The 17,356-nt window shown below is 35.6% G+C and overlaps 1 protein-coding gene across 1 annotated transcript in view; it reads left to right on the top strand.

The window, feature by feature from the left end:
* Nucleotides 1-17,356, top strand: part of LOC150108389 (polynucleotide 5'-hydroxyl-kinase NOL9) — a 148,310-nt gene that overhangs the window by 101,447 nt on the left and 29,507 nt on the right. The window contains exons 10-11 of the mRNA XM_090415794.1: nt 5,690-5,803; nt 16,515-16,629. Of these exons, the coding sequence (XP_090271920.1) occupies nt 5,690-5,803; nt 16,515-16,629 (229 nt within the window). The remainder of the gene's footprint in view (nt 1-5,689; nt 5,804-16,514; nt 16,630-17,356) is intronic.

Raw genomic sequence — 17,356 nt, 5'->3', positions numbered from 1 at the left:
TTGTATTTGCAATTTTTTATATGCAACCTTTAAACTTCCACTTTCTCTCACTATAACTCTAAGATCTCATCATGTACTCCAAGCACAATCCCACCAGTCTAATATACTATTAGATATCACAGCATGCTAAAATGCATAACTTTACACATTCTACATTGAATTTATTGCCATTATTGTTTGCCCACCTTTCCCGCTTATTCAAATCTCCCTGTGAATGCTATATATCAGTAGCATCTCTGATTGCCGTACTTATCTTTACATCATCAACAGACAACTGAAGATCAGCCCCCCCCCCCCCTCCAATATCATTAATGTATAGATTAAACAGCGGTCCAAAGATTGATCACCTTAAATCTGGCAGATTCACATCCCTTATATACCACTTTCTGATACCTGTCTGTCAGCCACTAACTTATCTAAGCACACATTTTATATTCCATTCCCACATTCTCTGGTTTATGCAACCAGAGAATGTGGGAATGGAATTAGGATACCACAATAAGGATATTGTGGTATCCTTATCAAATACCTTAGTAGAGTCTAACAGAGTATATCATATACACTGTTGAAGCTTGTATATCATAGTGTATCCATTCACTTTATTCAACTCATCTGTAACATAATTATAAAATATGAGCAAATTGCTCAGACATGACTTCCCTTTAGTAAACCCCCACTATTCCTTAAAGAGTATATTTTGTTTGTCCACCTATTTCTGTATGCATGTTCTTACCAACTTCTCTAAAATCTTTACAATCACTCCAGAGATACTGATAGGTCAGTATCTCTTGAGTAATTGTAAAAACTGCAAAGGGTAGTGAAAAGACTGACATATCAGTCTTTGCACTACCCCTGTGAGATCTTTCCTGAGCTAAGACTCAAATTATGCAAACATGTCAAGTCCCTAGCCAGTTCTGCTGAATATTCTTTGTGCTGAAATCTTATCTGACCCAATTGCTGAATACTTATCCAGGTTATAAATTCAGATACCACAGCTCTAGAACCTTCTTCTCATATACCTCTATATCTTCATCAAGTGTAGTAGCAGCAGTGTGCACTGTTACATACACCAGGTTGATAGATCTTAGAGAAATTAGCACTCATTTTTTGAACATTCACATCTGCTTCTAACATGAAGGTAGACCTGCATTCACTAAAATTGTTCTTCCATGTTTATTCTTTCTTTTACTTGCAGCATAATGATAAAATTCTTTTGTGGTGCCTTTAGCCTGTGCAGCCAGTTATTTTTCATACTCCAACTTTGCTTTCCATACAATACTTGTAACTTGCACTGTATTTTATATATTTTATAACTTCCCTCACTCTTATTCTCATGAAATTCCTTTCCACATCATCTTTTTCTTATGAATCTTTTGTTTAATAGGATTGCACATCCATTTCACTCCCATTCTGTTTGTTCTTCAAACTCTAGGGATAAATTCAGATACTACATCATTTAACCACCTTTTCAAAGAGCTTCCCATGATGCACTGCTGATATCCTTCCTTCAACAACAGATACCATGGAACTAAAGATAGTATTCTCCTGATTTGTAGTTCAGCATATAGCCTTGTATATGTGCAGGGCTTGACAAATATGCTTACTCACTTGCTTGTCCAGTCTGCAGCCACTGGCGAGTAGCTGCAGACTGGAAAAAATAGTATATTTTTTGTTTAATTAAAAAGTAACTTTCTAAATAAAATTTTTTAAGAAAACATAGATTCAGCATCACTAATCACTTTATGGAACTCCTGTTGGCTTATTGGAATATATTATTTACAAAAATGGAGAATCTTTGATGAGTAGGATTTTGCATAATTTTTCAAGCCCTGAAAGGGAATTGAAATAGATAGGGAATCAATTTTATTTTGAGCAGTTTTCGAATATCTTATTGAAGAGAAAAATGTGTACCAAAATTTTTAAAAAAGAATCAAGAGTTGTGCATCTATTTGTGGTTAATTGCAAACTCAAATATATAAATGATACTGAAGGGGGAAAAAATGGAATAATTTAAAAACAAGAACCAAACATTGGATACTTAGTGGCATGATCTGAAGAAAACATTGATTGATTCAACAGGGAAGCATATATGGTGAAGTTATTTGCCAAAATAGAAAAATCTAACCTTCATGGTGGTCTCAGGAAGTTAAAGAAGGAGTCCTGCAAAGAAGCAGTCATATCAAAAGTTCTTGGCAATTATGTCAGCAGATGTTCCAAGGAATACAAAGAAATATATAAGGACACTAAGTTCTGTTTAAAAGAAGCAAAACAGAAGTTATTGGGAAGCTTATAACAATGTAGAAAGTAAATATGAAAGCAAGCAAAATGTTCTTGTAGATATTTGAAGAGTTAAGAAAAATTGGAAAAAAAAATATAAGAAGAATCAGAGAGATGTATAAAGGTAACATAAAAACTGAAGATGAAAGTGTTCTGGATGTCTGGTGTAATTACTTTAAAAGGTTATTAAATGAGAGTGACATAACGGCAGTAGGAAATATTCAGAAGGAACATAATCAGGAGTACATATCTATACTATCAAAAAATTTAAATAATTAAAATATTAAAAATTAAAAGCCATCCGAAACCTTAAAATGTTGAAAGACAGCTGGATAGATTATATTTGACCAGAAATGTTCAAATATGGAGGTTTAACTGGTAATTAATTTACAGAATTAACAACGCATATAAAGTATATTAATTAAAGATAACTTTAATGAATCACTTCTATATTTCGGCAATGTCACATTGCCATCTTCAGGAACATAAAGATATGGTATGTGCACTAAGGAACTAACAAAGCAAATGAGGAAGAAAGTAAGAAACTAATTTTGTTCCTAAAGTCCTAATGGTGCCCTCTTGCGGGCTAATTTGGTAGTCTTGGCAGTTGGGCTGAAGTTCTCATAATGAAAGTCTCCCAAATTTGGGGCAGTTTCATGCACCCAAATTTGTTGAGGTTAGGAACGTTTTTTAGAGCTGCTGAAGATTCTTTGAATAATCTTTCGTATTTAAACTTGCTGCGATGGATTATTTTTGTTTTCTTCCAACGAATTTTATGGTGGGTATCTAAGGCATGGTCTGCCAGCCCAGAGCGGCTGTACTGGTGAAACCGGATGTAGTCTTGGTGTTCTGAAATCCTGATATTTGTTGTTCTGCCTGTTTGGCCAAAGTAGGACAATTTGCAGCTGCAAGGGACCTAGTATACACCAGGTAGGTCTAGGGGAAATGGTTGGTCTTTGGTAGAGCGGATAAGGGATGCCAACTTTTTATATGGTCTGTAACAGGAAGTAAGGTCTTTTTTTTTGAGGATATTAGTTATTTTTTCAGAGGTGCCCTGGATGTAGGGGATAGTGATAGACTTGGTGTAGTCTTTATTGTGGAGGGGGGGGTCCCCCCTCCACAATAAAGCTCTCAGCTCTCAGATTAGAACTATCCACAGACTCCTTAAGAAAGTCACTTCTTGGCCTGTGGAAGTCACCAACAAACTTAAACCTTATAACTCTAGATCCCCCCGATTATATGGACTCCCAAAAATACATAAACAAAATGTGCCATTGCGTCCCATAGTAGATGGCATTGATTCCCCCACATATAAATTAGCCAAACATTTAGCCAAAACGCTCACACACTACACTGGCAACACACCATCACACATAAAAAACTCGGCCCACTTTAAAGCCAGTATAGAAAACCTCACACTCCAACACACTGACATAATGGTCAGTTTTGGCGTCTCCTCCCTATTCACTAATGTCCCACTCAAAAGATACCCTTGAGCTCATCCAAGCCAAGTTTCCTCCCGATATCTCAGCCCTATTTCAGTTCACAATGAACTCAGACTATTTCGTTTGGCAAGGAAAGTTCTACAAACAGATAGAGGGGACAGCCATGGGTTCACCACTTTCCCCACCCTTGGCCAATTTCTTTATGGAGACATTTGAAGAGAAAGCCTTAAACTCCGCCCCACAAAAACCCACTATTTGGCTTCGTTATGTGGATGATGTGTTTGCTATTTGACCACATGGCTCAGACACACTCCACTCCTTCCTAACACACTTAAACAACCAACATCCCAGAGTCCACTTCACCTTAGAAAAAGAGGAAAACAACACTCTCCCCTTCCTAGACACTTTAATCACCCGCCAGCTTGATGGATCTTTGGTTTTCTCTGTTTACAGAAAACCCACCCACACTGGCAGATACATTCACCAGCAATCCCACCCACCCCTCACAACAATATGGGGTGATAAAAACACTATATAACAGGGCAAAATTAATCTGCTCAGATGACAAGGCCCTGACTATGGAACTAAACCACATCCTCAACACTTTCTTAGCCAATGGCTATAACCCCAAAAAAATCCAAAAAATACTAAAACCTGTAAACCACAACCCCCCTCCACAATAAAGACTACACCAAGTCTATCACTATCCCCTACATCCAGGGCACCTCTAAAAAAATAACTAATATCGTCAAAAAATATGACCTTACTTCCTGTTACAGACCATATAAAAAGTTGGCATCCCTTATCCGCTCTACCAAAGACCAACCACTTCCCCTAGACCTACCTGGTGTATACGAGGTCCCTTGCAGCTGCAAATTGTCCTACTTTGGCCAAACAGGCAGAACAACAAATATCAGGATTTCAGAACACCAAGACTACATCCGGTTTCACCAGTACAGCCGCTCTGGGCTGGCAGACCATGCCTTAGATACCCACCATAAAATTCGTTGGAAGAAAACAAAAATAATCCATCGCAGCAAGTTTAAATACGAAAGATTATTCAAAGAATCTTCAGCAGCTCTAAAAAACGTTCCTAACCTCAACAAATTTGGGTGCATGAAACTGCCCCAAATTTGGGATTTTTATTATGAGAACTTCAGCCCAACTGCCAAGACTACCAAATTAGCCTGCAAGAGGGCACCATTAGGACTTTAGGAACAAAATTAGTTTCTTACTTTCTTCCTCATTTGCTTTGTTAGTTCCTTAGTGCACATACCATATCTTTATGTTCCTGAAGATGGCAATGTGACATTGCCGAAATATAGAAGTGATTCATTAAAGTTATCTTTAATTAATATACTTTATATGCGTTGTTAATTCCGTAAATTAATTACCAGTTATGTCTAACCAACGTATAAGTCTTACTACTAGAATATGGAGGTTTGTTTTCCCATTGACTACACTACATAATTTAGAAGTGCATAATTCAGAATGGCTTAATGTGAACTCACATCAAGCCATCTTCCTGTATGCTCTTTCTCCACTGTTTTTGTAATCTATATGGATTGCATTATGAAGGGAAGTGGCATTAAATCTCATCACCAAAATGTAAGATCTAAGGATATTGGAGTACAATAATAATTAGAGGACTATTGTTTATATGAAACTAGTAATGATGTAAACTTAATCATGCAGTACCATCATAGTATCCATACACTCCTTATTACTTTGGACATACAAAATATCTTTGTTTTCAGTTTTGTATAACTTTTTTGGTCTTTGATTCTTTCTGTAATACTTTTCCTTTCATTTCCTAACTTTTTTTCTTGATAACCTATAAAACATTTTATCAACTTTACATTAATCAGTAAGCATTATATATTTATTTGCTAATTAATGAACAATTTAAAACCCTTATCCTTTTGTTTTTAATCATATGCATTATATTTTTTGTTAATCTTTTACAGAAAGAAAATAATCTCTCCACCAGCCAGTAGGTCACTGGCAATGCTTTCATATTTTGGTCGAATGCAAACTCTTCATTCAGATTTAACCCCATTAACCAATTCTTCTACCTATTGGTAAGCACTGGTGAATTTAATTTTGATTTTGATGCATTATTTAATTCATAATGCCTATAAGCTGAGTTCTAGTTATTATGGAACATTTTATTTGAAACATTTTTAAAATTAAATATTAGATGCATTTTTAGAACATGTTTTTTATTTTATTTCGACCATTTTCTCAAGAAACTGGTCTAAATAAAAGTCACATTTCATCAGGAAATAACATGAATAAACTAAAAACTAGAAAGCAGGTAATAATAGTTAACATCTCTAGTGAAAAATATTTGAAAACTAATAATTAATAGCTTTAATGAAACATGTTCACTAGACATTAAAATAACTTTCTCACTATGTAACACATGTAACAAAAATTATATAGAATTTATTCCAAAACTCCAATATATTTCATCCAACGTTATGTGGACATCATCAGTGAGATAGAGCATTAATTACATCCAAAAGATGAATCAGAATAATGAGTCATAAATTATGCATATATTAGCTCCTGTCTTGGCCACAGCTGAAGTATGTGATATTGCACTATTAGAGTTCAAAGGAACAATTGCAGTAAGTTGCATAGATAAAAATTATCTACAATAATTATTAATTAAAAAAAAAACTGACAATGATCACTTCCCAAAACTTGGATATTGGCATACAGTCTGATTGCTTCGAGTTTGGATGATTTCTTAGTGTTTCACATGTTTCAAGAAAAAAACAATCGAATTTGAACTTGCTAGAGTGAAAAATTTCTGTCAGCTTACAAAGAATACTGTGCCTAGTGTCAATAGCATGAGAAGCAAGACCTGACTTGTCAGATTTCAAAAATGTAATATCGTCTTCATGTTCTTCAATTCTAATCAAGGCAAAACAGCCAAGTTTTCACACCATGAAAACCTGGTGGAAAATCTGTGCACAATAATCCATATGAGTCCTGATCAAGGGCTTATACAATGGCATCATAACATCTTTATTTCTGCATGTCAGGGTCCTCTGTATCATTGCCATTATCTGATGTGACCTCTTAACAACTTGTGCAGTGTGGCCTCTGAATTTCAGGTCCTTGTCCACCACCACTCCCAGATCTCTCATCTTCTTTACCTGCTTCAAAGTTTCTCCACCAAGTTATAGCCTTACAGTTTAGTATACTTTTGCATCCTTGCTTACCAAGTTTCAAAACATTACACTTTGCAACATTGAACTGACAGTTCACTTTCCTGCCCATTCATGTAATCTATTCAAGTCCTCCTGTAATGCTATAACATCTGCTTGACTCTGCATTGCACTCCCCAATTTTGCATCATCTGCAAACATCTTCATATTACTAGTTAAACCCATCCCAATATCATTAATATACAAATTGAACAACATTAATCCAAAATTGATCCCTACTATGTCTATCAAGCTTTTGCAAAATCTAAATATACCTCTATGTATGCATCTCCTTTGTCCCTAGGCATTTTGTCACCTTGTTATAGTACATTAAGTAAGTTAGTAAAATATGATCTCCCTTTCACAAACCCATGCTAATAAGCACAGAGAATACTATTGTTATCAACCCATTTCTGTATCATGCTTCTCACATTCACCTTCACCACAACTCCAGATACACAGATTGGCCTATAATGTTAAAGCAGATAATCGACCTTCAAAGTCCTGTGGGTGCAACTCCAGTGTCAGGGTGTGTTTTTGAATGGGTAGAAGTTCAAAATTTTCAGTAGAATTTTGCAGACAGTTGTGTAAGGCACATTCATGTGTCTTGATACAGCACGTGCACTGCAGGAACCAACGCTGTTATTTATGGGCCTACTACACAACAGAAGTAGCAACTTCATTCACTTGTTGTGAGCTGATTGTTTTGTGACCTCTGCAGGTCTAATTCCCAGTGATCCCGTTTTTTCAAAATGACTAATCATTCATCACAAAGGACATCTAGATAGTGGACCTTGTCGACATTTGTTCAGGTGATGGAATTCATGGATTGGAGCAACAGCATTGCAATTGTTTAGGTAGTACAGCTAACACTCCTGGCACCTGCAAAGCTGTGTGACATGCAAATTCAATGTGCTTGGTGTTTACAACAACCTGGTGGTGAAATTTGGAACTACGTTTTTTTTTTTTTTTTTTTTTTTTTTTTTTTTTTTTTTTTTTTTTTTTTACCTCAGATATTACTTCCACATGATGCACAATGTATTTCTGCAAAGTTTCACAGCATTTGAATCACTTGGCGCAGTGCTCCACAAGGCCTTGCCTGGCCTGGTTGGTGGATTGTAATGAGCCCAATAGCAGGCTGTGGATTGTAATGAGATCAATGGTATACCTGAGCATTTTATTCTCTTGATAAGAGAGTTGTATGACAACCAAGGAGTTTCAATAAAAACAGTCTCTGGAGAAATAAACAGTGCTTGAGTGCAAAACAGGCATGGAGCAGAGTTGTATACTATCACACTATCTTGTTTTTTAGTGGAAATCTCATAATTTATAGTGGATATATTATGAGAATGACTGACTTAAACAAAGACCCAGCAGGAATTAAGATTGGTGTCAGATAATAAGATATGCAAATTATACAACCCTCATAGTAAAAACTCTGGAAGACCTGCAGTGGTTGGTTGATTCTATTAGTTAAGAGGGAAAGCAAAAAAAATTCAAGCTTAATTTAAACATTAGTGAACAAGAGTGATGGCTTATGACAATTTGAATGAATTTATGATTGAGGGAGATAAAGTAGAGATAGATGAAACTTATGATTTACTGGGGTCCAGAATAAGAAATTATGGTAAATATGAAGATGAAATTAAAAGGGGTGCTTAAGGGTCAAAGCTGTATAACTGAGAGGAGACCTCCACATAGCCTTTAAAGGAATGCGGAGAACCGACCAGGGCTTCTGACCTAATGTCCAATCCTCACCTTCTCGTGGTGCACCCTGTTGGGTATCTACTTTGATACTGAACGAACGAGGATGGGCTGGCAATTTGGGATTTAACCAACCAAATTGTATTCTTATTGGTTAAATCAAAATAAAAAATGATGGTACAACATGACAAAATTTCATGCCGGCTGGGGCGTCGCCCGGTTAAACAAGGCCCCCGTTGTTTTCGCCAGGGAACCAGGGCGAACAGCGAAAAGTCAGCTACTGGAACAAATCTGAAAACAAACCCCAACTCAACATCACCAGAGTTAAAGATCGGTACTATCAACGTAAGAAGCCTGAATGGCAAAGAAATGGCGCTAGCTGAGGAATTAGGTAAGTACCAGATCGACATAATAGGGGTGACTGAAACAAAAAAGACCAAAACTGGTGAGATCTTTCTGAGCAATAAATACAAAATGTTATATTCAGGCAATAACAATCAAGGAAAAGAAGGAGTAGCCATAGTATTCAACACAAAATACGAGGCTAATCTTCTTGAATGGCAGTCAGTCTCAAGTAGAGTAATGTGGGCAAATATGAGAATGGGGAACTGGACAATGAGACTTATTTGTGCCTATGGTCCCACAGAAGGTTCTACTAAGGTAGAAGTGGAGGAATTTTTTGAGGCTTTAGAAAAAGCAACTGACACAATGAAAAATGAAAAGTTGGTCCTTGTTGGGGATCTAAATAGTAGAGTACGAAATGATTGTGAGACATACAAAAATATTTTGCGAAAATTTGGAGAAAAGAACAAAGCTAATAATAATGGCAAATATCTGTTGGATTTCTGCTCAGGACATGGACTGGTTATTACTAACACCATGTTCCAACATAAAAATGTGCACAAATTCACATGGAGAGAAGAGGCTAGGAATAAGAAAAGTCTCATTGACTATGTTATTGTTGATAGTGATGTTTTCTCCCTGGTGCAGAACACCAGAGTGTACAGAGGATTTGAAATTGGAAGTGATCACTATTTAGTCTTGAGCAGGATAAAATTGAATTTCATATTAAAAAGAATAACATGTAAGAATGTTTTAGCGAATAAAAGTTGAGCAGCTCTCAGATGTAAACTGTAGACTAAAATACAGAAATATTATTGAAAAGAAAATGAAAGAGTTTGAGAACAGGAATCAAACCTTGGAGATTCAGTGGCAAACTCTGAAGGAAACATTGATTGATTCTGCCAGAGAGGCATGTGGTGAGGTTGTGTGCAAAGATAAAAAAATCAGAACTCCCTGGTGGACACAGGAAGTTAAAGAGGCAGTGAAGGAAAAGAAGAAAGCATATCAAAAGTTCCTGGCAAATAAGTCAGCTTTTACTCTTACAGAATACAGAGACAAATGTAAGAAAGCTAAACACTGTGTAAAACTAGCTAAACAAAAGTCATGGGAGGACTTTGGCAAGAATATAGAAAATAAATATCAAGAAGGTGGCAAAATATTTTGGAGGTTGTTGAAGAAGCTTAGGAATGGAGGAAAGAGTGCTGTAAGAGGAATTAGAGATGATAAAGGTGAAATGAAAACAGGAGAAAAAGATATCCTTGAAGTATGGAGTAATTACTTTGAAAAACTGCTAAATGAAACAAGCAGTGATGACAGCACAGTGATAAAAAACACTGACTAGGCATGTAGTCAGGAATACATATCCATACTTGAAGTAGAAAAAGCCATCAAAGGCTTGAAATGTGGAAAGGCAGCAGGAGTAGATGATATTCGACCAGAAATGCTGAAGTATGGTGGTATAAGAGTCTTACAGTGGCTGCACTGCATAGTTCAGAAAGCCTGACAGAGGGACGAATTCCCGATGATTGGAGTAGAGCTCTCATAGTACCCATATATAAAAAGGGAAATAAAACTGAATGTGAGAATTACAGAGGTATTTCCCTACTGAGTGTTCCTGGCAAGATCTATGCAAGTATACTTGAGAAACGGTTGAGAAGAATTGTGGAAGAAAAGCTTGGTGAAGAACAAGCTGGATTCAGGCCAAATAGAGGCTGTCAGGATCAGATCTTCACTTTACGACAACTAGTCGAGAAAGCATGGGAATATAACAAAGATCTGTATTTAAGTTTTGTCGATTTGGAAAAGGCATATGACAAGGTGCCAAGAGAGAAGCTATTCAATACGCTGCAGTTATATGGTGTCAATGGGGCATTATATCAAGCAATACTTAGTCTTTATTTGAGTTGTGAGTCAGCAGTTAGAATTGAAGGAAGTACAGGAAGATGGTTTAATGTTAAATCTGGTGTGAGACAAGGATGTACATTATCCCCTCTGTTATTCATTATCTATATGGATCACATTATGAAGGAATGTGGTATTAAACCTGATATCAAAATTGGAGATGTTAATGTCAGCTCTTTGCTTTATGCGGATGATGTTATACTTCTAAATAAATCCGCTACAAGTCTGCAAGATTCTCTGACTAAATTGAATAGTTGTTGTAATAGATATGGTATGAAGGTCAGCAATAAAAAGACAAAGACAATGAAAATAGGCAGAATCATTGAAAATGTCAACTGTGTTGTGAATGGAGAACCTGTGGAACAAGTAAAACATTTCAGCTACTTAGGCACAATTTTTACTGAAGATGGTAAACTAAATATAGAAATAGACAACAGAATCAGCAAAGCTGGTATCGTGGGAAGTCAATTGAATAAATTCATATGGAATAAGAAAGAAATTAGTCGGAACACTAAATTAGCTGTATACAAGACTGTGTTCAAACCAATTTTAACTTATGGATCTGAGAGCTGGGTCAGAAGTAAAACACTTGACCAAAGACTAGAGACCGCAGATATGAGAGTCCTCAGAAAGATTAGAGGCGTGAACAGATGGCATCAATGGCAGTATCATATTAAAAACGAGGATATTAGGAAAGAACTTGACATTGTCAGCATCCAGGAATGCGTTAGCAGAGCTAATCTCAGATGGTATGGTCACTTAAATAGAATGGGAGAGGAAAGATTAGCAAAACAAGTGTTCTCTGCCAGGTTGGCAGGAAAACGACCCAGAGGAAGACCAAGATATAGGTGGATTGATACGGTACAAAGTGCCTTAGACGATAGAAATATAAGATCTGATAATGTTGGAGTCTTGACAAGTAACAGACTGATTTGGAGGAAAATTGTAGATAGGAAGTTAGTAATGATGTAATTTTTTCATGTAGTACTGTCATATCCTGTACACCCCTTGAGGGTACATGGCAGGAATTTGATGATGATGATGAATTAAAAGAAGAATAGTCATTGGGAAAAAAAAGCTATATTAAACCTGATAAAATTATGAAAGTTAGAGGCGTGAGCAAGGCCACGAAAGTTATAATTGTCAAAGCAATGGTATTTTCATTAGTGATGTTTGCATGTGAAAGGTGGATTATTAAGAAGGAAGATAGACAGTGAATTGATTCATTTGAATTATGGGTGTGGTGGGGACTAATAAGGTTTTAGAGAGTGTGAAGACAGAATGCTCCTTGGAGGCGATGATTGCTAAACAGAAGTTGATGTACTTTGGGCATATTATTCAAACAGATGAATCATTGGAGAAGGCAGTTATGTTGGGGAAGATTGAGGAATGAGAAGAAGGGAAAGACTGCAAAAGAGTTGGATCAACAACATAAAAGAACTTACCAACTGAACTTACAGTTGCTCAAAGAAAGGACAAGAGACTGAGTGGGATGGAGAGCCTTTGTTCACAAGATCACTAATAGTCAAAAATGACTGGATGACACATAAGTACATTTCTTGCAGTACAAAGAAGAAATCATTGCACATTAGAAAAATACATTTATGCAAGTTTTGATATGGAGCATTTTTTTTTTATACTACTACTGTATTTTACATTAAAAATGTATGAGTTCATGCTCCCCGAGTGATTTATGCTTTCATTTGTCATGTAAACAGCTTTGAAAATAAATGATAATCCGAAATATCTGCAGGTTGAATCGGTGGGTGATCCCCCCCGTAAAAAAATGTTGAACATCTATATAACACATATGCAACTTTTTTTAATTAAAATCCTCTTTCCAAGATAATTGTATCAGATAATTTATAATATTTTATAATAAAACTAGCAGTAAATGTATTTTTCTAATGTGCAATGATTTCTTCTTTTGTGAAGAAATTTAAATTATTTTGACATAAGTACTATAGCAACCTGTCTGTAAAAGAAATATCACTATTTCTATTTAAGATGTCTGCTAATCATTTAAACAATTGAAAATGAAACAAGACATTTCTGATATATACTACACTACTTCTTGAGATCCTTTAGTATGACTTCTGGAGAAATGTTCTTTCTTTACCTTTTCAATTGTAGTGAGAATAATATAAACTTTTACCCTTTTCCTCAAGCTGAGAAGATTATCATTTAGTATTTCTAAGACAGCTTATTTTAGAATGGCAACTAGCAGCAATAAAAGTAGTAATATTTGGAATTTTTTAAAGGAAAAAAAAAAGAAACTAACACTGCTAAACTTCTTTTTTTGTAGCATAAATATAAATAATTTTTATATAGTGAAAATATAGCATGAAATATATTTATAAAACTTAATAATTTCAGCATACAGCTCAACAACTGATTATAGATATCTAAAGAAATAGTCCAGTAATAAGAAGTACCTGCTTCGACAGATACAACAATATTATTGCCTTATTTCTTTTGTCAAAAATGTTAAGGTAATAGATTTTGAATATTGTCTGTAAAAACCTTCAAAGCCGTTTAAAATTAGGCAGAGTTGTTATTTATAATTCAGCTCCAGAGAGAGAGAGAGGAAGGGAGGAAAGGCAATTGGAAATATTTAAAATGAGAATAAATTTTGAATCAGTCTGTATAGGATATGTTTCATATATTTTCCATATCCTATTTGCAATAGTTAAGCACACTAGATATTATAGGAATCTTCATCCTACAAAAATAAATAAATAAAAGTGTCTGTTGCAATTTTAAATGAAAGGTGAAGATGACATCTTCTTCTGAAATATCATTGGATATAAATTTTTGATATTAAAAGAGTATCACAATTGGAACGTAACTAATGCAATTTAACATCATTTGTTCATAAAAACAGAAAAACTCGTTTATAAATCTGAAACATAATCCATATAATGGTATGTTGCAAGGAAAGAAAACAAAAGGTCATATTTATTTCAATAAGTGCTATTTGAAAACTTTTTTATTTATAAAAAATATTTAACATTATGATTTTTACTATTTGAAAATAATTTCTGCAATATTGTCATTAAAATGAAAGCACATAAATTGTCTTGTTATATTGCACTGATTTGAAGAATAAAAGACAGCAAATTTACTATTATTGAATAAATTCATCGCTAAGATGATCTCCTGTCATATTTCAGAATAGATCATTTATTTTTACGCATGTGAAATTCAAATCTTTGGGAAAATACCAAATAAATAAATTGTGCAGAAAATGTTCAAATACCAGAGGACAATGGAGGAAATTCCAAGTAAAACAATACAAAGGAGAATGAAAAGAAATTGACTATGCTTGCTAAAGGCAATCCAAAAGAATTTTATCCTAATGCCTTATATTTTATATCTGCAGGTAACAGAAAGAATGAATGTGGAAGAATAACTTTACTCAGTGCAGATGGTACTCTTGTGTCAGAAGCTAATGAGATTGTTCAGTTAATGAATGCTCACTTTGCTAAGATACACCACGTGTATATAACATGGTGTACTGTGCTTGGATGAAGAGATGGAGAATCTCTTCATCCAAACAGCCCTTCAACCTTATTCATGAGAATAAGGTTGAATGGCTGTTGCATAACCTGAATAAGAATTTGGCAGTAGAGACAGATGGAATGTCAGCATGCATGCTAAAGGTATGTTCAGCTGAATTGGCTAGGCCTTTGACATGTTTGTATAACTTGAGCCTCAGTTCAGGAAAGATGCCAAAGTAATGGAAGGAATGTGCGATAGTTCTGTTGTACAAGAATGGCGCAAAAATTGCTGCATCTAACTACCAACCTGTCAGTATCTCTGGTGTGGTGGTGAAGATTTTAGAAAGATTGGTAAATAACTCTCATACAGAAATGAGTAGCCAAACAAGCTATGCTCTGTAAAGAACAGCATAGGTTTACTAAAGGAAGATCGTGTTTTAACTATTTGCTCATAGTTCAAAACAGTTTTACAATTGAGTTGGATAAAGGTAGTGGATACACTATGATAGTGTTGGATTTTGCTAAGGCATTTGATAGGATACCACATGAAAGAAAGTTGCATAAACTGGAGAGTATGGATTTAGAATATAAACTCTTGACTTGGATAAGTGGATGGTTGACAAACAGATATTAAAAAGTTGTATATGTTGGGTGTGAATCTGCCAGATTCAAGGTGACAAGTAGTGTACCCCCAGGGTTCAGTTCATGGGCCATTGTTGTTCAATCTATACATCAATAACATTAGAAAGGGTCTAACAGGAGGTGAGCAATTGTTTGCCGATAATGCAAAGATAGGCAGGACAATCAGGGATGTTACTGATATCCAACACTTACAGAATGATTTGAATATGCTGGAGATTTGAAAAGAAAATGGCTGTCAGTTCAATGTTAATAAGTGTAAATTTATGCACTTTGGCATGATGGATTTCCAGTGGCATATATTAATGGAATTATGCTACAAGAAACTGATGAGGCAAGGGTTGATCTTGGCATAATGGTGGATAGGAATCTGAAGTTCAGAGGTCACATAACAGTTATCTTCAACTCAGAAGATAATTGCTATGTTGAAGCAAACCTGGACATGTAAGGATATCGTTTTGTCTCTTTATAAGGCTTTGATAAGACCATACCTGGACTCTTGTGTGCAGAAATGGTCTCCCAGGTTCCAGGGGGATAAATAAGCTGTAGAAAGGGTGCAAAGAAGAGTTACAAAGATTACATTGGGATTGTGGAATTTAGATTATGGAGACAGATTGTGAGTATGTCGACTGCAGACTGGTTAACATGAGGAAAGAAGAGTGATATCATCGAGGTTTACACTGTTCTGATTGGGTGTTATAGGATATCGTTGAATGAAACTTTTTGTCCTATGGAAGATTGGGGTAGAAAACATGGGGACATCCATTGAAGTTAAGTTTTTCATGGTTAAGAAAGGGGAATAGGAGCTAGATTTTTCTCTCACAGAGCATAAGTGAGTGGAATAGTTTGCCTTTTGAAGTAGTAAGTGCATCTAGTGTGAATGAGTTTAAGAGATGGTATGACAGCTGGTTTGGATGATGATAACCTCCCTCGATGAGTCCTTGACTCTTTGGAGGTCTCAGGTAGTACTACTACTACTAATAATAATAATAAGAGACCGGATGCCATTCATGTTTTAATCCATAAAAATCCTAAGGTGGTCTGAGTGCTTTATCCACTTTTGCCTTTTGGGAAGTTAAATCAGAAAGGTATAATATATTTCTGTATCTCAGCTTTGTATGGTTATTTCATATTATAGCAAACATAGGACCACAAAAACAGTTTGTTATAGTATAGGTGAATTTTGTGTAGAATGATCTATTCTATGAGATTTGGTTGGGACTCTTTGATAGTTTGATATAGTAAAGAGTTTTTATAATGTTGTTTGCTATAGTAGTGAGAACCTACTGTAGTAATTTTATCATCATACCAATAATGATGAAATTAGTATTCATACCTTTGCATGTAGCAATGAATATTTTTGTAAATATTAATATATGAGAAATATAATGAATGACTTTCTCAATGTTGTTAGTCGCATTATTATTTTAAGGCCTAGCAGGAGTAATTTTGATTTTCTTTTTTTTTTTTTTTTCTTTTTTATGAAGTGTACCATGGTCATCTTTGGCAATTTATTTATTCAGTGACAATCTTGCTCCTCATCACATGCTTTATGCAATTAATGGATGTGTTGTTGCATTATGCAAGGTGGATCCCAAACAGGTAATATCAGGAAAAAAAATTTTGGTTTTGATTTAATTATCAGAGATATTAAAATTAGCTAATTACACACACACACACACGCACCAAAATTAAAGTATCCCAGTTTAAGGCCTTGTGGAGCGTCATTCAGTGATCCAAATGCTGCGAAAATACCCACAGTTGCCAGGTATGGGCTATGCAAAACTCGCATGTAACTCAACAAATTCCTTTGCATTCATTGAAAGTTACTGTCTGGTATGGGTTTACATTTTCGTTTATCATTGGACCATTCTTCTTTGAGGACATCATTCACCAGTCAGGTCCTGTGACCTGCTTATGAGTGCCTGTGCATGAATTCAGTCATTTTTGTGCAGGATGGCACCCCCTCCATGCACTGGTCAATCTGTACAAGAAGTTCTTCGAGAACATTTTATGGAAGCCAGAGTGATCAGCCATGTATTTCCCACTGTATGACCACCTTTGTTCACCTTATCTGACCCCCCCTGTGACTTCTGGCTCTTGGGATTTCTCAGAGACAGGGTTTATTGGGCTCATCCTGATAACTTGCCAGCTCTGAAAGACAGCATAAAGCAGCTCACAACATCAGTCCCAACCAGCTGCATTCTGCCGTTGAACACACTGAGCAAAGGATGCAGTTTGTGGCATACCGGGAAGTGGAGCACATTGAACAGCACAGCCTGTGAATGTATAATGGAAGTGGATAAAAATATGTTATTTATGCTTGTGT

The sequence above is a fragment of the Typopeltis vanoorti genome, chromosome 3, assembly GCF_054136105.1.
Source record: "Typopeltis vanoorti isolate ZY-2024b chromosome 3, IOZ_Tvanoo_1.0, whole genome shotgun sequence".
Classification (NCBI taxonomy): Eukaryota; Metazoa; Arthropoda; class Arachnida; order Uropygi; family Thelyphonidae; genus Typopeltis; species Typopeltis vanoorti.
Note: the sequence above shows the minus strand (reverse complement) of the source record. Positions and strands in the feature narration are given on the sequence as shown.